The sequence below is a fragment of the Zeus faber genome, assembly GCF_960531495.2.
Source record: "Zeus faber genome assembly, chromosome: 21".
NCBI lineage: Eukaryota > Metazoa > Chordata > Actinopteri > Zeiformes > Zeidae > Zeus > Zeus faber.
This window is the reverse complement of record NC_137208.1, coordinates 3,537,842-3,558,324: the sequence shown is the minus strand read 5'-3', so window position 1 is coordinate 3,558,324 and position 20,483 is coordinate 3,537,842. Positions and strand designations below refer to the sequence as shown.

General features: G+C 46.1%; 1 protein-coding gene across 2 annotated transcripts; it reads left to right on the top strand.

Annotated features, from left to right (window-relative positions):
* The first annotated feature begins 1,013 nt into the window (after positions 1-1,013).
* Positions 1,014-17,920, top strand: glt8d2 (glycosyltransferase 8 domain containing 2). Of its 2 annotated transcripts, none has more exons than XM_080022167.1 (10): positions 1,014-1,076; positions 5,956-6,031; positions 9,417-9,509; positions 10,296-10,476; positions 13,279-13,396; positions 13,507-13,591; positions 15,185-15,297; positions 15,820-15,986; positions 16,726-16,838; positions 17,579-17,920. In XM_080022167.1, exons 2-10 carry the CDS (start codon positions 6,013-6,015, stop codon positions 17,755-17,757), a joined length of 1,068 nt encoding a protein of 355 aa, XP_079878293.1. In that variant the 5' UTR covers positions 1,014-1,076; positions 5,956-6,012; the 3' UTR covers positions 17,758-17,920. The 2 variants fall into 2 exon arrangements, with proteins under 2 accessions (XP_079878293.1, XP_079878294.1); XM_080022168.1 differs by lacking the exon at positions 1,014-1,076 and adding an exon at positions 6,831-6,961 and having other exon boundaries at positions 5,985-6,031.
* The last annotated feature ends 2,563 nt before the right edge of the window (positions 17,921-20,483 follow it).

Here is a 20,483-nt window from a genome sequence, read left to right as displayed (position 1 = left end):
TGCTGCCGACAACTAGTAGAACGAGTACTTGACCGGTCAGCGTATTATTCTTGGTTTCATGTGTAATCAGTGACGCCTACATTTTTATTTTTAAAATCTTTATTCGAACATGGCAACCTCATAGCCCTTACAGTATTGCTATCATGACATCGCTGACAGAGACCCGTCCCCTGTCATCGGAGTGTGGGCATAGCACGAGCTCCTTCGCCAAACATGACATCATCCATTGCAACGAGGTCAACCCCGCCCTCTCCCTTGAGCTCAAGATCTCTCCCCATTCCTGAGTGAGGGTTGGCCCCTGTGAGTGGGTTTTAAGAGCAAGGTCTCAGCTGGAAACTCTCACGGCTGTTTGGGAGACCTCATAGGTTTGGAGACAAAATGTTTTGTGAAGACGGGTCGAGGTCTCCTGAGGGTGAGACCCGTGTCTCGGTGAGATTACCTGGATGAGCGAAGGGTTAGATAAATACAATTAATTCAAGGCTATACAGTACTAGGAGCCAGACCACATGGTGCGCAGCCTTCATTTTGACATGTAAAGGCTGTGCAACACGTAATACTGTATGGACTCAGTTTGGGTATCCCAAGTCACGTGACAGAAAAGGTCTTCACATTTTAAAATGGGGTCATGTCGTTTGTGGACAGTCCCTAACACGCCACGGAGCCAGGCTGGCTCCGCCGGGGCCACTCCGCGGGGCCGCTGCCCGCGTCGCTGCCTCTTTTCCCGGGGACGGGATCAGCCGCCCCCCCCCCCCCTCCACCCCCTCCACCCCCCGCGAGGCCGTCGGGCGTCTTAACCCTGAAAATGGAGGCGAGAGTCCGTCCAAAGCCGGACGCGCTGCTCTTCTCCTTCCTTCTCTTTTGTTTTCTTTTCTATGAACTTCTTCACTTTTTTATTTTTTATTTATTGATTTGATTATTTTTTTTTAAATGATCCCCTGACTCTGTGGTCCAGACCCCATCACGAACAGGATGCGTCCCAGCTGGAGAGGAGGAGGAGGAGGAGGAGGAGGAGAGGGGATCGGAGGGGGAGTCAGCGGCTGTTCTGTTCTGTCGCCGGGTTCAAGACACTGGACGCGGTGAGTTCGCATGTTCTGTCGGTTCTGACCCGGACGCTGCGGTCGGGTCCTTTCGGGGACGCGCCGAACGCTCCCGAACAATGATGATGATGATGATGATGATGATGATGATGATGATGGTCCGTCTGTTCTTCATTCTAACACCGCGTCTGACTTGCATAACCACGTTTGGTTTGGCTTGTTTTTTTGTTGTGTGTATTTATTTATTTGTTGTTGTTGTTGTTGTTGTTGTTGTTGTTAGTAACAGTCTTTTTGAGTCTTTTCTCCATTATATAGACCATTGTTTCTCAAATGGGGGTACTCGTACCCCTAGGGGTACTTTGAGGTACTGCAGGGGGTGCTCCGAAAATGACAAAAAAAATGCGTTAGTTTTATGCAATGTAAAAAAAAAAAAAATAGATTCATGTAAATATTATTATTTTTTCTCCCAGTGCCAGTGAAGAGGGTGATCAGCTGATAAAAAGATCTTGGAGGGGGTACACTGCTGTACACTGGGGAACCACAGCTCACTGACAGTCTAGTAGCTAGGGGACGCTCCAGGAGACAGTCTGGAAGCCAGGGGACGCTCCAGGAGACAGTCTGGAAGCCAGGGGACGCTCCAGGAGACATTCTGGCAGCCAGGGGACGCTCCAGGAGACAGTCTGGGAGCTAGGGGACGCTCCAGGAGACATTCTGGAAGCCAGGGGACGCTCCAGGAGACAGTCTGGGAGCTAGGGGACGCTCCAGGAGACAGTCTGGGAGCTAGGGGACGCTCCAGGAGACAGTCTGGGAGCTAGGGGACGCTCCAGGAGACAGTCTGGGAGCTAGGGGACGCTCCAGGAGACAGTCTAGTAGCTAGGGGATGCTCCAGGAGACAGTCTGGGAGCTAGGGGACGCTCCAGGAGACAGTCTAGTAGCTAGGGGACGCTCCAGGAGACATTCTGGAAGCCAGGGGACGCTCCAGGAGACAGTCTGGGAGCTAGGGGATGCTCCAGGAGACAGTCTAGGAGCTAGGGGACGCTCCAGGAGACAGTCTAGGAGCTAGGGGACGCTCCAGGAGACAGTCTGGGAGCTAGGGGACGCTCCAGGAGACATTCTGGAAGCCAGGGGACGCTCCAGGAGACAGTCTGGGAGCTAGGGATGCTCCAGGAGACAGTCTAGGAGCTAGGGGACGCTCCAGGAGACAGTCTGGGAGCTAGGGATGCTCCAGGAGACAGTCTGGGAGCTAGGGGATGCTCCAGGAGACAGTCTAGGAGCTAGGGGACGCTCCAGGAGACAGTCTAGGAGCTAGGGGACGCTCCAGGAGACAGTCTAGGAGCTACGGGATGCTCCAGGAGACAGTCTAGGAGCTAGGGGACGCTCCAGGAGACAGTCTGGGAGCTAGGGGACGCTCCAGGAGACAGTCTAGGAGCACTACTAGGGGTACACTGCTAAAAAACACGTTTGAGAGCCACTGCCCTGAGGTATAGAAACGAAACAGCGCTGAGATGACGGGAGTCGCTCTCCGGGAGGCGCTGTGCAGAGCGCTGGCAGAGCCTTTTGTGCAGATTGTTCTACGTTTCGTCCCAATTCACCATTTATTTGTTGGTCGTGCGCATTTAAAATACGACAAATGCGGCGGCTGCAGCCGACTCTGTCGAGAGCGTTTGGCGGGATTTGCCCTTTCCCTCTGGTAGCGGCTTTACACCATCTGTGGGAAACCGCGACACGGGGAGCGCGGGACTTTTCAGAGGGAATAAGAGCAAACGCTGATGAAGAGTTGCCCAAAAGTAACTCTTCCAATGTGACTTCATGGGAGAGAGAGAGAGAGAGAGAGAGAGAGAGACAGACGCATCTTTTATTTGATGTTATTTATTTATTTATTTTTAAAGCTGAAGTGGTTCACACACACTGACCACGGCCCAGTCCCAGCTCCAGCTCCAGCTCCAGCTCCAGCTCCAGCTCCAGCTCCAGCTCCAGCTCACACATGTTTCCTGTTACACCAAGCAGTGACAACCCCCCCCCCCCCCCCCCCCCAAAAAAAACCACATGTTGGCCTCCCACATGCTGTGTCCTGTTTTACTTCACCTAAAATTACTCAGGCTTTGGGTCTGCATTATGGTTTGGAACATTCAATTTCTTTCAGACTAAGTAAAACATTTTTTTTGCCAATTTTTTTAAAGCCCGTTTTTGGACCATTTCGGCAAATTTTGATTGTCATCTATTTAATTGTTTTTCAAAAAAATTGCCCACGACACCTTCCTCACGTGTAAAAATACACTTGGCAGAATGAGGTGGTTCTGGTTCTGGTTCTGGTTCTGGTTCTGATTCTTATTCTGATTCTGGTTCTGGTTCTGGTTCTGGTTCTGGTTCTTGTTCTGGTTCTGGTTCTGTGATGTGTCAATTGAACAAACCACCCGACACGACGTTCCAGAGCATAATTTAACACTTTAAAGAGTTTAAAGTGCCGTGTCCACGCCCCCATGGCACCAATCTGTAATAACTAATAATGTGCACAGACGATGTAAAATGACCACTGCTGGAAAATAGATAATGAACTATATCATAATAATGATTATTATAATCACAATTGTTTTTACTTATCACCTATATATTTTTTATTTTTTAATTTATATATTGTGAATTTAGTTAGTATATCACTCTGTACTCCATGTTCAGCTGCTGCAACGCCACCTGGGGGATGCATAATGTACTGGACCTTATCTCAGGCCCTGTTCACACCTGGTATTAACGCGCGTCTCCAATAACCACTTGTGATCAGATCTCACTTCCCCGCTCTATATGCAAATATCATTCATCATCATTTCATTTATTTGGTTCCCTGACGTTCTTAGTTGTATGTGAAATCAAAAACGTGAACATAACTCAGAGAATTGTGGTGTTTCTCCTCCTCTGGACAGCGGTGCGCCATACACGCCGTAGACGCCGTACACGCCGTACACACCGCACCGGTTTTCCTGTGTTTTGATTCTGGATGTGTTTTTTTCCCGTCAGGTTCCCACTTGTGTGAAACCAAGGGCACTGTCGCGTTGCGTGTTGGATCGGTGCGTAATGAGAGGGTGGGACCCCCGCGGCTCACTGCGCGTCCCGGTTCCCGTGTCTCCAAACAAAAACAATAAAAACAAAGTGTGTTTTTATTTTAGATGCATTTGTTTTCCTCAATTTCCTAATTGAACAAAACAATTTAACGCATGTCTCCCTGTTGCTTCCCGTTGCTGTGGAACTTAATTCAGTGAAAACTGGACGTTGGGTGACTTTCAAGACGCTGTTGAGTAGGTACTTCTGCGTACGTGGAGGACGTCAGTTGAGCAGACATTGGGTTTGCTCAGCATCAAGCCAAAAAAACAAGTATTAATAAAATACTAATATTATAATATTATTATTATATTATAATATAATATAATATTATATATATATATATATATATATATATATATTTTTTTTTTATATATTTATTATTATTAATTAATTAATTGGTTTGTTTATTTATTTATTAAAACAAAATAAAAGTAAATGAAATAAATTGATTATTTAATTAAATACAATTAATTTCAAAAATTGCAATCGGTTTAGTGGACTTGCCATCAGGAAGGAAACTCCGAGAGTTCCTGTGGAATTCCGAACCCATGTGCTGTGGACGGATCCCTGGCAGCGTGTGGCGGCGGTGGCTCTTATTGATAACAGATCCTCACCGTTCCTCTGCTCAAACCCAGCTTTTATTATTCCATGTTGCTGCTTCTTCTTTTTTTTTTTTGTCATCTGCTTCAATAACCATAAGATAGAAACTATTTCCTTCGGGGGCTCTTACGTAATGCTCATTAAAGTTAATCTCGGTGCACTTGGAAACAGGAAGCCTCCTTCTTGTTATTATTGACTCGGGCTGCAGCAGCGCAGCGTCCAAGACAACGGTCTGCATTTATATGATGTAACGCGTGGGTCGGATCCTGAAGCCTGTTTCACCTGGCACCCCACGGCATCATCCCCCCCAGTGGCCATTGGATGAACTGCGTCTTGGTTTCTCGTCCCAAAATATGTTGAGGACAATGGGGGAGCCGGTTTCTCCCCCTGCAACAGAGTGGTTTGCTCAGCTTAATTTGAGACCCGTACGGGATGCTCCAGGAGACAGTCTAGGAGCTAGGGGACGCTCCAGGAGACAGTCTGGGAGATAGGGGACGCTCCAGGAGACAGTCTAGGAGCACTACTAGGGGTACACTGCTAAAAAACACGTTTGAGAGCCACTGCCCTGAGGTATAGAAACGAAACAGCGCTGAGATGACGGGAGTCGCTCTCCGGGAGGCGCTGTGCAGAGCGCTGGCAGAGCCTTTTGTGCAGATTGTTCTACGTTTCGTCCCAATTCACCATTTATTTGTTGGTCGTGCGCATTTAAAATACGACAAATGCGGCGGCTGCAGCCGACTCTGTCGAGAGCGTTTGGCGGGATTTGCCCTTTCCCTCTGGTAGCGGCTTTACACCATGACCTGACCCTTAATTTCACCCGTACACTCGACCGACGTCACCCCCCGTCGTAGTGTCGGACCCAAACGTGTCGCAACAGCCGGACGCCGGACGCACGCGGGCTCACGGCTTTACGCGGGGCGCAGTCCGACTTTTTTTTCCGACGGGGGTGAGCGGACTTCCGGTTTCGTTCCGGCCGTTTGTCGGACTCCAGTGCGAGAGCGCGCCCGGGGGACGTACGGGTCGCCATCGACGCCGTCGGGCGTTCAACTCTCCGGCTGCGCTCAAACGCTGAGTTGCCGCCGACCTCGACCAGACGAACGGTCGTCTGATCGAGTACTGAGGCAACAAAATGCATTCCTCTGCATTTTACCATCCTAGTACCTGACTTAATCTCTCTCTCTCTCTCTCTCTCTCTCGCTCTCTCTCTCTCCCTCGCCTTCAGCCCTGCGTTCCCTCCGTCCTCCCCGGTCGCAGATGTTGCTGGAAGACAGGATGAAACATGGCTCTGCTCAGAAAGGGTGAGTTTGTTCGCCAATCGTCCCGCCTCTGCCAAGCCGCCCTCGTGCTCTCAACATGGGCTTGAATCCATTTCAAGCGGCCCTCTCCCTCGTCTGAGTTGCCTTCTTTCCTGGATTAGTTGAATTTTTTCGGCGGGTAGTTTTTCTCCTGCTCTTCAGGCTTTTCTTTTTTTTCGGGGGTGGTGGTAAACTGCTCTCCCACTCTCTGAAAGGAAAGTTAAACAACAGAGCTGGAACGCCTCCAACACCTTCTGCCTCAACACGTGCATCTGTGGTTTCACGTGTGTGTGTGTGTGTGTGTGTGTGTGTGTGTGTGTGTGTGTGTGTGTGTGTGTGTGTGTGTGTGTGTGTGTGTGTGTAGGGGGGTTGGCGCGCGGGGGGCGACATAACCAGGTGAAAATAACGGCAAAAGAAAAAGAAGTTTAAATGAAAGAAAGTTGCATTTTATTGGCCCTTTTCTGTCCAAGTCCAATGCGTGAAGTGTTTAGCTGGAGCCGAGGGGAGGGTTGAAGATGCGCCGTCCTTTGGTGGAGGGGGATTTATAGCTCCACGTTTAATCCAAACCAAACAAAACCGACGTTCAGAGCCCGGCGGAACCGCTGCTTGTTTACAGCCGAAAAAGAGACGCGTTCAGACGTAAACTGAATGGTTAATGCGTGAAACCTCCGTTTCCTAAACACATGCATGTCAAGGAATGTAGGTGGATGAAAGCAACATTACATTCGAGCTGTGCGATAAAATGGTGATCATTTATGAGATTTATTTTCGATACAAAGTCTGTTTTCCTCTCCCCCAAAAGGCACGACATGGACGGCCAAGCGAAACAACCATGTGGCGCGAACAGCCAATTGTACAGCAGAGAAACAACCATGTGACACCAACAGCCAATTGTACAGCAGAGAAACAACCATGTGACACCAACAGCCAATTGTACGGAAGAGAAACAATCATGTGACACAAACAGCGACATCGATCAATACTGTAAACAACAAAAAAACATATCATGATAACAATACAATATATCGTCCGGCCCTGTACCAAATCCTTGATCGCTCCGGATTCAAGCATTTAAACTCTTCCTTCCTGAGCTGCAGCATTTTATCAAGTGTACCCTGCGGGAGGCGTCAGGGCTCTTTAGTCAGGTAGTTCATCGCTTCATAGATTCACAAGTCATGATGTCCTGTAGGCGGCATCTGGACCAGGCAGCGAACATTAGATCAGTGTTTCCAGCCTTTCTAAAATGAAATACTCCCGCAGCACTGTCCTGTTAACCACTAGAACGGAGCTTATTATTATTATGATCCACTGATAGCTAGTGATGCACGACTCGCAAACGATTCCATTGTAGCGAACAAATCTTCGCTCGCAAAATAATCACTGAACCAAATAAAAAGTCCAAGGGAAAAACAGGCCAATGCGTTTGGCACAATTCATAGTGAATGGGACTCTTTACTCTTTGCATTCCAACCGAGATGTATGCTATAATTCTGCCGGAATTAGTTGATTCCTGCGAGAATTCCCTTTACTGCTCGCAACTCTTCCTCCTCTCGTCCGTCGTTCAGGAAGTCCTCACTCGCTCACCGTGCGCTACACCGACTGAACAAAATGCCGGAGAAATGGAACGACTCGTTTTTTACCGAGTGACGCGTCAAGAACCAAATCTCTAAAAAAAGAGTCGGACCTTCCATCACCCCTAATACTCTGATGACTGTTCTGATGAACCCAGAGTTGCTATTCGTCCAGGACTGATGAGTTCGATGAATCAGCGCAATTTTGACCTTGCGACACAAGAAGTTTGCATTCTTTTCCTTTTTTTGGTTAACTACAAAGTTTGTCACCGCGCCACCTGGCCAGCTCTCAGGGAACACTAGTGTGCCTGAGAAACACCACCTTAGATGATTCCAACTCTATGATCCCCGCAAACGCTCCTGAATGTCTACGTTGATGGACACAAACCCCCGAGCCAATAAAAATCAGCTGACGTGGTTTTCGGTCCAACCCCACCCAAAGGAATCTGACCTGAAGGGGCTGCGAAGCCCCAGAACTAATCCTTCCCTTTCAAAGTGAGTCATGACTCCTTGATTCACGGGCCAATAAAGATGAACAATTAAACCCGGCAGATGGAAATGTTTACGTTCCCTGTTACTTCGTCCCAGCTCGAGTCCTGTTCAGCGCAGGAAACCGCGATAAAAATCTTGTGGCCGGGTTTGAAACGGGGGCGTGGCATCAAATCCATCCAATCTGCAGGAATTCAGAGCCAGGACACCTGGTCGGCTTTCCACCAAATCCGATGAAACAACAAGAACAAACCAGTAGGTTGGTTCATTCCTACCCCGCAAAGCGCCGTGGAACTCCGGGATAAGCGCCACCCCCTGCAAGATAAGCCCCGCCTCCGCCGTGGTGCGACACTTCCGCGTCCAATCGCAGGCTCCGGGATGCGTTCAAATCCTCCAGCTCATGCGACAAGTTCTAGTCCCACACTGGAGGAAGGAAGTTACATTGGTCACATTTTTTTATTACAACGGGGATTAAAAAAAGTCGTCATATAAGTCACGTAATATAATAAATTTAATTCCCGCACCCCAGGCGGGAATTAAACCCAGGACCTACTTGCCGTGAGGCAGCAGCGCAATGCGCCACCATGACACATACTACACACATCCAGCGGTCGTATGTGATTACGGATTACGTATATATATATATATATATATATATATATATATGTGTGTGTGTGTGTGTTAGAATGTGGGATGTTTGTATTAGCTGTGGCCAAAGTGTCAAATAGTGAGGTAGACTAATGACAAAGGAATGGCTGTGAAACAAAAGGCTCAGCTGGTCACAGAGTTCTTCCCATCGGCTGTGCGTCTCTCCAAACAAATCCAATAAAAATAGTGCGGATTTATTATTTCACTTTGTTTTCCGACGTTTACGTTCAACAAAGCATGCCCGCGTGCGAGAGTCGCTGTGCGTTGCCGTGCGGCGTCCGTGTCTGCGGCACGCTTGGAACACGGCAGCCAAAGTTGGAACAAACTTTTAAGTGAGGCTGTGGCAGACGAAGGGGCGTGGTCAAGCCGCGACACAGAGGCCTTGTTGATCTAGTATGAGTAAAGATCCAGCGACTGGATTCATTATTTCTTGCCTCAAATTTGTTCAGACATAGATTTTAGTGGACTGATGAGGTGAAATGAGTGAACGTATAAGTGGAATGGTTAGTATTAGTATAATAGAGGCATGTCACAATGGCTGGAATGCATAATCTGAGTGTTTTTTTCAGCAAAAGAAAACACCTGAAAAACGTGTTTTGGGGACACCGGAGACCTGTGAAAGTAGCATAACAGGTCCCCTTTAAGGTAGAAATGTGAGGGTTTTCTCTCTTTTTCCCCAGTTAATCGTATCCTCCTGACGCTGCTGCTTGTGATGGCGTGTCTGCTCCTCTACAGCAAGCTGCTCAAGGCTCCTCCACTACCACAGCAATCAGGTAAACACTCATCATGGAAATGATGCAAATGAGAGACAGACCGATAGACAGACAGACAGACAGACATGGTGTCAGCAGTCAGGTCAACACTCATCATGGAAATGATCCTGGATGGCTCTTCTGTTACGTCACTCTGAACTTTGTTGGTTCCATTTGGGATCGATAGACCGCTAGATAGACGGACTGATAGACAGATAGACCAATAGATAGGCAGACCGATAGACTGATCCATAGACAGACTGACAGACAGGCGTACAGACGGATAATAATAGAAATATGATGTGGCACGGTGGCGCAGTGCATTGCACTGCTGCCTCACCGCAAGAAGGTCCTGGGTTCGATTCCCGCCTGGGGCGCTGTTGGCACCGTGCTCCGGCGGGTTATCTCCCAAATAGGAGCCTTTCTGTGTGGAGTTTGCATGTTCTCCCCGTGCTCACATGGGGTTTCCTCCACCTCACGTCAGTAAGGACCCCCCTCAAAAACATGCACCCATCATGGTCTGACCAGCGATGGACACTTATCACCTGGTCCCCGGGCGCGTCCACGTACGCTGCCCACTGCTCCTGGCTGTGGCCCCGGAGGAAGGACAAGCCAGGATGGGTCAAAAGCAGAGGATCCATTTCACCGGCCACCATCAAAAGCATGTGTTGTAGTGTGGTGTGTTGCGTGACTAATAAAGACTGTTTCTTTCTTCTTTCTATATGATGTATAATATATATAACTAGGTGACAAACATTGAGAGGTGAATAAAACACCTTTGTTGTGGTTCTTGTTTCTTCCTTGTAGAACACAGGGAGGACCACGCCCCTGTGGGGGGCCAGGTGGCCCGAGACATCCCGGTGGTCATCTGCGCGTCGGAGGAGCGGATGGGCGCCGCCATGGCAACCATTAACAGCGTCCGTAGCAACACCGACGCCGCCGTCTTCTTCTACATAGTAACGCTTCGCGACGCTGTCAAACTAGTCAGGTTGGTCATTTTGTTTGGGTGACAAAAAACGGTGGTAAACTTGATTTATATAGTGCTATAAATTTAACAAAATCAATTAATAACAAAACAAAATTAAATCTAATTTAAATTGTATAAGAATATTAAATAAAATTTTAATGAAAGTAAATATGTAAATAAACGTATTCATTAAAATAATTCATAAATTAAATAAAACAGATAATATTATATATAATATATATATATATAAAAAAACAAGAGCATGAAAGGATATGGGGAAATGGAGTTCGATAAAAACACGAAGAGAAAGAAATACATTGAACCAATGAATAGTGTGTTGATTTAAATAGTTATTTCCTATGATAATAGCGAACAATGATGGAAGAAAAACAAAAATGCAGCGTACAACGCCTGAGTATTTGGCAACATTTGGTCTAGACGCCGATTGTGGCAGTTCCTGCACACCATGCGCCATCCGAGTGGCTTTTTCAGAAGGAGGGGGTGAAAACAACAGTTTATTGTAGAGTTGGCCATTTGGAATTAGCCAGGAGCAGATAGCATTTCTCCTGACAGGGCTCCTCTCCTGAGTGAGTGTGGGGATGGGTCTTTTACCTGTTGCTTGTTAGACCAACCAACGAGCAACAGGTTTGCAGCCACTCTGATCCCAGTCACCTAGATTCAGGTCAGATGTTACTGCTCAAACCACACCAAGCCCACAGCACATACCCCCGACACCAAACTGAGGCCAGGGAGAATACCTGGCCTCAGTTTGAAGCTTGCTCCTTACTAAGCTTACTTAGCCGCCAAGCAGAGAACAGAAAAGAAAAAAACAAAAAACGCCTAAAACAACAGACTCTGACACAGGGTTCCTTTACCTTAAATAATAAAAACACCGAACTTTTTAACAGGGTTCCCATACCTTAAATCCGGGGTGGCAAACAAATTTTCAGCCCAGGCCACATCAGCATTATGGTTGCCCTCAAAGGGCCGGTTGTAACTGTAAGACTATAAATGTAACTGCTGCTTAACATATTGTTAAATAACTGTGTCTGCGATTGATTATTATTTATTCAAGTGTAGTATTGTACATGCATTTATATAAATATAAAAATATATGTAAGCACATTGCTCTGTGTTATTATGACATAAATCCCTTTAATTTATCGGGTTAAGAAACTCACATTACTCCATTCATCAAAGATCAAACTCTTCAAGTGAATAACAAAGACAAATATCATCAAACACAAGTTATTACATCAACTCTGTTCAAAACCTTTTCGTCACAGCTGAGAAGGGGCCGAACTACGGTTCAACAAACAATTGTGAGCTGCTAAGAACATGTGTGACAGATGTGGCATTTTACAAAAACAAATGTCTGGGTGAAGTTGATGAGGTGAGGCACACATTGCAGGTGCGCCATCGGTAGTCAGCCCCACCAACCTTTCCCAGGGTAATTTAGTTTTACTTACGGAACCTCTGCGCCGTGTCAAAAATGTCCTTCCCCGTTGTCGTTCCATGCATGGCAACTACATCCAAGAGCTCCTCACTGACAGTGAAGTCTGCCTTCAAGCCGTTGATAAAAATGGATAATGCGCTGTATCCGTGTTGTCTGTGCAGCTCATGAAAAAGCCAGGTAACCGCGCGTCTCCTCGGCCCGCTGTGTCGTCAGGTCTCCTTGAAGCACAAACATGTATTTGCGTTCCCATCTTTCATTAAATTGACTTCCCTCTACATACATTTTTCTCCTGTTGGACATTTTGGGAGTATTTGTATATCTTTTTCAACGACATCACTTGTTCGAAAACCGCTTTAGTAAAACGCCGATATGGAAAGACTGCAATCGAGCGGCAGGATGCCGTCATTTTGCGGGTCACAAAATCAACGTGCAATGTGGGAGATGTAGTTTATGGTCACTGTACGCTGTAAAGCAGTTATTTCAAGACAATCATATGCCTTTTAAGCTCTCGCAGGCCACATAAAATGATGTGGTGAGCTGGAATTGGTTTGCGGGCCTTGAGTTTGACACATGTGCCTTAAATAAGCAAATGTCCAAAATAAATGAACTGGTCCTCCTCCAGAGGAGCCGGTACCCCGGAACACCACGGTCAACCAGTTTCCTTCCCCCAGAGAGACGATGCAGACTCCCCTCCTCTCTTCTGGAGCGTTGGACCTCGAGCTGCTGTGTTGGCTGGTCAGGGCGTGGCCGGTCTTGGCTGTCGCGGGGGCTGCTTGGAGGGGTGGCCTGGCTGCTGGGCTGCTGGATGGTCCCGGCGGTGACTGCTGGGTGGAGAAGCTAGCCAGGAGCGATTTCCTGCGGTGGTTGCTGCGCCTGCTTCTCCCTGGGTCCTCCGCCGGAGACCCTAGGTGCTGCTGCGGCCGGTCGTGACAGGGTTGGTGCTGGGGCCCCCAGTTGAACCGCTGGTGGCTCCAGGGCGTCTCCGGAAGGCCCTTCTGTGTCCCTTCCCTGTGCCGGAGAGTACCTGCACAGGTGCAGGTGCCTACCACACGCCCTCCAAGTGATGTTTTCAGGGCCCTCCTGGCACAGAAGACGAGGTTGTAGACACACCAGTTTATTGTAGAGAGGAGGCTCGGTGGAATTAGCCAGGAGCAGATAGAACATGTCATGACAGGGCTCCTCTCCTGAGTGAGTGTGAGGGGTTTTAACCTGCCGCTTGTTAGACCAACCAACGGGCAACAGGTTTGCAGCCACCCTGACCCAATCACCTAGATCCAGGTCAGGTGTGGCTGCTCAAACCACACCATCCCCAGGCCACACCGATTCAAAATAAAATGTCTTGTTATTTCCCGTCCGTCCCCACTCAGGCAGTACGTGGAGGACACTGTGTTGAGGGGAATTCAGTACAAGATCGTGGAGTTCAACCCCATGGTGCTGAGGGGAAAGGTGAAGCCGGACTCGTCCAGGCCCGATCTGCTGCACCCGGTCAGTGCTGCCGGCCCCTCGGCCCCTCCCTCTCAAGGTGCATTTCCCATTAAAAAAAAACCCCCCGAAAGTGGGATGAAACTTGTGTATTTTTTTTTGTTTTTTTGCAGCTGAACTTTGTGCGGTTCTACCTGCCGCTGCTGGACATCCACCACGGCAGAGTGGTCTACCTCGACGACGACGTCATCGTGCAAGGTACTTTTGGACGACGTCATATAACGTCGTAACATGGGAATGGATGCGATGTGGAGGAAGTGGGGGAAAAACAGAATTCATATTCAGATCAAGTCCGACACATTAAAATCTCTCCGGTGAAAAGAATTCCCCCTAGGCACAATTTCAATTAGTGAGAACTGAGCTGTTCATTTCACTTTGGACGAGCCAAAGCTGACAGATCGCATCGGAGGAGCGTCATCAGTCCGACCAATCACATTTGCCGATATATAAATAAGCCCCGCCCCCTCCCACATGGACAGGTTGCGCTTGTAAGCACAGTAAACAGGGAGCGCGGCGTCCAGAACTGTGTGGAGAAGCAGAAAGATGATGCATCGTTGGGGCACATACATCCGTAGTTTGGCGTTTTTAGGGGATATTTAAGTTCCGACCCAAAGCAAACGGTAAATATCCATTGTGTTGTAAATATGTAAATATGTAGGACGTGCTACACCACAAACTTGATTATTCATTCAGAGCTACTTGCCATATTTATTTAGATTTTATCAAAAATATATATTAGTGAAATCTTCATTAAAGTGGCTGCACTTGTTACTCATTGTTCACAAAATAAATTATTTGATTTCAAATTGTGATATTCGTAATATTTTTTTGTTTATTTATAAAACGGCGTGAATTGACAGGGCTTACTTTATTTAGAATATTCAATAATAAATATTATACATCTATACGCCTTGAAAATGTCATCCTCTATAAAACCTGCTTATCGATTGCTTTTAAGCTCGTAAAACACAGATAATATTTGACCGGAATCTCTCCCGTTTTCCCGGGACGTTGGAATCTCCCAGGACAGGCGGAGTGGGAAACCCTGGTTCTGATGTCGGAATGGACACAGTGCCAGGGAGAGCGCCCTCTGCTGGTCTGGGAAGGTTTTACGCGTGCCTGTTCTTCACAAATCTTCACATTACCGCGACAAGAAAAAAGATAAACAATTGAAAGATATGGACGGATGACTGGAAAACAAAGCGATGCCCCTTCCCCCAACATGTTGAGGGGCGCGAAACTCAGACGCAGTTCATCCGGCTGCCACTAGGGTGTGGGGCCCGAGCACTGTATCGGGATGCGTATACGGATTACAGGGTTTCCGTGCGTCCTTAAAAAGTTATTATCCAATATTATCCAATTATCTGTCTTAAAATGTCTTAATATATCTTAGAACATCTTAAAATATGTTAAAACACCTTAAAATATCTTAAATAACGATTTTTGACAGGTTTTAAAAATTGATTTGGATCGTGGAGGTCAGGGACGCAAAGACTCGCTTTGCGGCTTTTCAATGTCGCTTTTTTCACGTCACTTTTGGTGACTTGTGTGCATCGTGACGTTTTTGTTTTTTTGTTTTTTTTGAGGGTGTGCGGGAAAGCAGGAAGTGACGCCGCGTTCACGGGAACTCCGAAAATTGTGATTAAGTCCGATTTCCCTTCATATCGTTTGTGTTTTATTTCTTGCGGGTGCGGACGTTGAGTTGCGTTCAGAACGGTCTTATAAAAGCTCCTGAAAAGTGTTAAATTGAACTTGTGGCATGCACCTCCGCCTTCTAACGCCGCCGTGCAGGCGACATCCGGGACCTGTTCAGCATCCGCCTGCAGCCCGGTCACGCCGCCGCCTTCGCCACAGACTGCGACCTTCCCTCCACCCACGAGGTGGTACGCAGCGTGGCCATGCAGGTGGGTGGGTGGGTGGGGGCCCGGGCATCAGATGTCACCAGGACTCTGTGTGTTTCATCCCTTTTTAAAGACGTTTTCATGTTATTTTTTGAGAATTGTTTATTGTTTATTTTTTATTCTTAATTTTTATTTGTTTTTTTTATTCTTTATTGATTATTTTTAGAATAATTTATTTTGTTTATTGATAATTTTTTGGTTCATTTTTTTTATTCTTTATTGATTATTTTCAGATTATTTTATATTGTTTATTGATTATTTTTTGGTTCATTTTTTTATTCTTTATTGATTCTTTTTAGGTTTTTGTAAATTGCCATTTTTCTTGTTTATTTTAGGATTATATTTTTTGTTTCTTATTTTTATTTGATAGGTTTCAATTTATTTGTATCTGTCTGTCTGTCTGTCTGTCTGTCTATCCATCCATAAATGGGTTAATAATGACAATGGACACCTGACGACTTTTTAGCGTCACATTGGAATCAGTGATTGAATATTTATTACATTTTATTATGGGATACTCCCCAGACGACGTACATGGGCTTCCTGGACTACAGGAAACAGGAAGTGAGGGACCTGGGGATCCGGCCCAGCGACTGCAGCTTCAACCCGGGGGTGTTTGTGGCTGACATGATGGAGTGGAGGAAGCAGAGGATCACCAAGCAGCTGGAGAGGTGGATGGAGGAGAACTTCAGGTGAGTTGGCCCACTGCAGACCACGCCCCCTGCCCGGAACCGCACCCAAACCCACTATCATCAGTTCAGTTGAGTTTATAGAAGTAGGAAAAAATTTATAAAAAAAAATATATATATATATATATATATATATATATATATATATATATATATATAATCAAAATATATATATTGAGATCTATATAATATAAAAAACATATGAATATTAAAATGAAAACAGATATATACATTAAAGAATCATTTTGTTGGGAACCCCCTGCAATTTCTGTGAGGGTGCCCCGGATCCCAGTTTTGGAACCCCTGCTTTTGAATCTGAATGAGTTAATTATTCCGCCAAGTACATATTCATATACGATGGGATTTGTCGTGGTGAGGATAAACTCCTTAACCTTAAAAGAAAAATAGTAAAGTCAAATGAAAATTAGAAATAACCGAATAATTAGAAATAACAAACATACAGAGCAGAGATAGCCAAATAAATACAAATATTTCTATGTACCTGCTAGATTATTTCTACATATATAGTATGGAGGAGACATTTTAACCCACAGTGAGAAAGTATTCAGAGGTTTTGGAGTCAGGGAAGCATGAAGGGATGAACGGGTGAAAGGATGAACGCGTTCAAGATTCAAGATTTTTATTCGTCACGTACATATACATATACATACTCTCATACATATATGCAGTGAAATGTTGTGCTGACCTTCACCGCTTCACCTCCTCCATCCTTCTCCATCAGACACAACATCTACAGCAGCGCCATCGCAGGTGGTGTAGCTACTCCGCCGCTGCTTATCGTCTTCCACGACAAATTCACCACCATCGAGCCGTCCTGGAACGTCCGGCACCTCGGTGAGACGGCGTCCCGTTCTATGGCTGAGTTAAAGTGGTAATCCGTGAAGGAATACCACGTAATCCGTGAAGGAATACCACGTTGCACTTCTTAAGAAACTTTATTGGTCTGGTATTATGTGTGTGTTCCTATGGTATATACTGTATATATATTCATTTGGGTTTTGGTTGGACTACTCACATTTTGAAAAAATATTACTTTTAAAGTGGTAATCAGTGAGTTTATTTTATTTTAAAAGATCCATGTCCAACTTCTTTTGCACTTCATAAGAAACAGCCATTCAATGTGTTTGTGTTATGTATGTTTTCCCACAGTATAAAATTTGCAGTTTTCCATTGTTGGTGGCGGGGTCCGCCACGAGATCCATTTAACAATGTTTCTATGCATTACAATATTCAAGACAAGTGTAATTGTGTGTGATTGGTGGATTTTTTTACTCACATGAATAACAAAGGGTGTGATTGGCCATCTTTAATTCAGAAAGATATTTTATTTGACCACAAAACGTAATTAAAGTGGTCTAATCTGTGAGATTATTTTGTCAAAAAAATGTTTTTAAATAGTTTTGCGGCCTGTGGCCTATTAAAATCCTGTGGAGAGCTCCCTGTCGCCTCTAAATGTATTTGCCATCTCTGTCTTCCCCTTGCAATGTGATTTGCTCAAATCTTACAAAAATATCCAAATATTTTACCACAAGAACCTTTTGGAGTGAAAGAAACAAGCGTCTTTCTCCCCCCAGGCTGGAGTCCTGACGCCCGCTACTCCGACAACTTCCTGCAGGAGGCGAACCTGCTGCACTGGAACGGCCGCTTCAAGCCCTGGAACCACCCCGGCGTCCACCTGGACCTGTGGGAGAAGTGGTTCGTCCCGGACCCCAACGGCAAGTTCTCCTTGGCACGATCCGAGGGCGGCGACTGAAGCGGCCGCGGGGGGAAAAAAAAAAAAAAAGCTCGTTCTCCGTTCGGAGGTTCGGCTCTTTTGCGGGCGACCCGGGGGGGGAAAGGGATCCACCCGCGGCCCGTCCGACGCTCGGGTCCTTTGATTCGAGTCGGAAGAGTCGGTTCGTTCGGCTCCGAGCTGTGAGTGGAATCCCCCCCCCCCCCCCCCGCAGGAATCATTTCATTCTGTCGCAATTTCTGATTTAAAGGTGGAATGAAAAGTGTGAATCGGTCACAAACTAATTGATGTGTAATGATGTGTAATGCGTAATGAATTACGCCGGATGTCCTGACCCCTTGTCACATTAATCCAATCCCCCGGTTGGCGATCATTTTCACGGAGAGCGTCGTCTCAGCCCGCGTGCCCCGCCCGCGTGTCGAGAGCCGCCAACGAAACGACCCCCTTGCCGGAGCGACTCCAGGCTCCCCCGCTGGCCTCAGCCATTTGTTCGCTCCGGGCGAATCGTTTGGCGACTCTCGCGTCACGAGGCGGGCGGAGAACTTCACCGTTCATTTCGAAAACAACGTTGTTTATTTTTATATATTTTTTACGGTTATGACCTCATCAACTGGGGGTTGGGTCACCTTGCTGCTTTAAGATGCTTTTTTTATTGGAATGAGTTGCCATGGTAACATGTTTTAAATGTCTTCTGTCGAAATAAAGGGTTTAAGATCTTTTTGACTTCATGTTAAGTTTCATACCATTGACCTTTTAAATGGAGATAATTTGGAAAGGTGTGTGGAAACATTTCTATGTTTATTATTTTAAAGTGTTTGAATGTGTAATTGTGGTAAATATGTGAATATAGCCGCAAGCAGCAATTAACAGGTGTTGAGTGGCACCCTGTTGTGCGAGGCTGCCACCTTGTGGGCGGATAGTGACGACTTTCATACGTGTTCTCGTTTTTAGCGCCCCCATGAGGCCAAAGCCATGTGGCGGCTTTCACCGATACCTTTGCGCCTTGTGGCGGCCATATTGTGAGGAGCTTCAGAACTCTTTCGACAACCTTGAACCACGGGAGTCCAGGGGATTAAACAAAGTTGGTTCGGTTGAAGTTGGACAAATGGCCCAGGAGGAGATGTTGCAAGATTGTTTTTTCGGAAAATAGAAAATGGCCGAAAAACCTGGCGAGGCGGAAGTCGATGGTGTCAGCGGTTGTAGTTGTAGAGCGTGAGGAGACGCATCATATGACACCAAGACTGTTTTGCTTGGACCGTTCTGCTGGACTGTTTTGCTGGACTGTTCTGCTTGAACTGTTCTGTTGGACCGTTCTGCTTGAACTGTTCTGTTGGACCGTTCTGCTTGAACTGTTCTGTTGGGCTGTTCTGTTACATGTGTGAAAAGGGAAACTCAGTAGCGCTACAGGAAAGTTATACCAGTAATGTACCAGGAACTGTGTGAAAGGGGCAATGGATAGATAAATAGATTAATAGATTAAGAGATAATAGATACATAGATAAATAAATGAATAGATACTATATAAATAGATAATAGATATCTAAATACATAGATATATAGATAATAGATGAATAGATAATAGATGAATAGATAATAGATTAATAGATAAAAGATAACTAGATCATAGATAAAAGATAACTAGATAATTGATAATAGATAAACAGATTAATAGATAATAGATATCTACATACATTGATAGTAGATACATAGATACTAGATAAAAGATAAATAGATTAATAGATAAAAGATAAATAAATAGATAATAGATAGATACGTAATATATAGAGATAATAGATGATATATAGATAGATAATAAATAAATTGATAAATAGATAATAGATAATAAAAAAATAGATAATAGCTTAATAGATAGTAGATAATAGTAAATAGATAACAGATACGTAGCTTAAAAGATAATAACTCCTCATCCATCCGCAGGGGGTGGAAAAAAAAAAGTATTACGGGATGAACCGAGACTTGCCGGAGGCGGACGCGGAAACGCGGCACTGCGGGGGAGGCGGGGCTAACAAGGGAGGGGGGTGGGGCCTATGGTGGAGGAGGCGGGGCTTGTCGCTAGGCCTCCCGGTCTGACGTCGACGTTTGTCGGATTCGGTGTGAAGCGTTTTGCAGCCACGCGGGGTTTGTTTGGAGCAAAGCTGCGGCTCAACGTGCGCTCCCTGCTCACCGTGCGCTCCCTGCTCCCCCGGGCGCTCCCTGCTCCCCCGGGCGCTCCCTGCTCACCGTGCGCTCCCTGCTCCCCCGGGCACTCCCTGCTCACCGTGCGCTCCCTGCTCCCCCGGGCGCTCCCTGCTCCCCCGGGCGCTCCCTGCTCACCGTGCGCTCCCTGCTCCCCCGGGCGCTCCCTGCTCACCGTGCGCTCCCTGCTCCCCGGGGCGCCTCGGCGTCGGCGGCTGGAAGTCCCCAACAGCACCACCGCCAGGTCGGGGGCGGCACCGTCCGAGGGTCGCCACGGCAAAAAGCACCACTTTCAATTGCAAATTTAGAACCATTATCTATTGGGTTATTATTATTCATGTTATTCATTTATTGATATCATTTTCATTTGTGTAATATTTAATTTCTATTCATATTTTGTGGTATTATTTATTTGTGTTACCTTCTCAATTTGTGTAATATTAATTTTATATTATTATTTTGTTGTATTTTTTATTTTGTTATATTTATTTAATATTTAATTATTCAGATCTTTATTCCTATTTATTTATTTTTATCTAATTTTCAGTGAA

Excerpts from the sequence above, each read along its gene's own strand:
- glt8d2 (XM_080022167.1), top strand. Across the intron at positions 10,477-13,278 it reads GACGCTGTCAAACTAGTCAG|GCAGTACGTGGAGGACACTG; the intron begins GTTGGTCATTTT and ends GTCCCCACTCAG. Across the intron at positions 15,987-16,725 it reads TGGATGGAGGAGAACTTCAG|ACACAACATCTACAGCAGCG; the intron begins GTGAGTTGGCCC and ends CTTCTCCATCAG.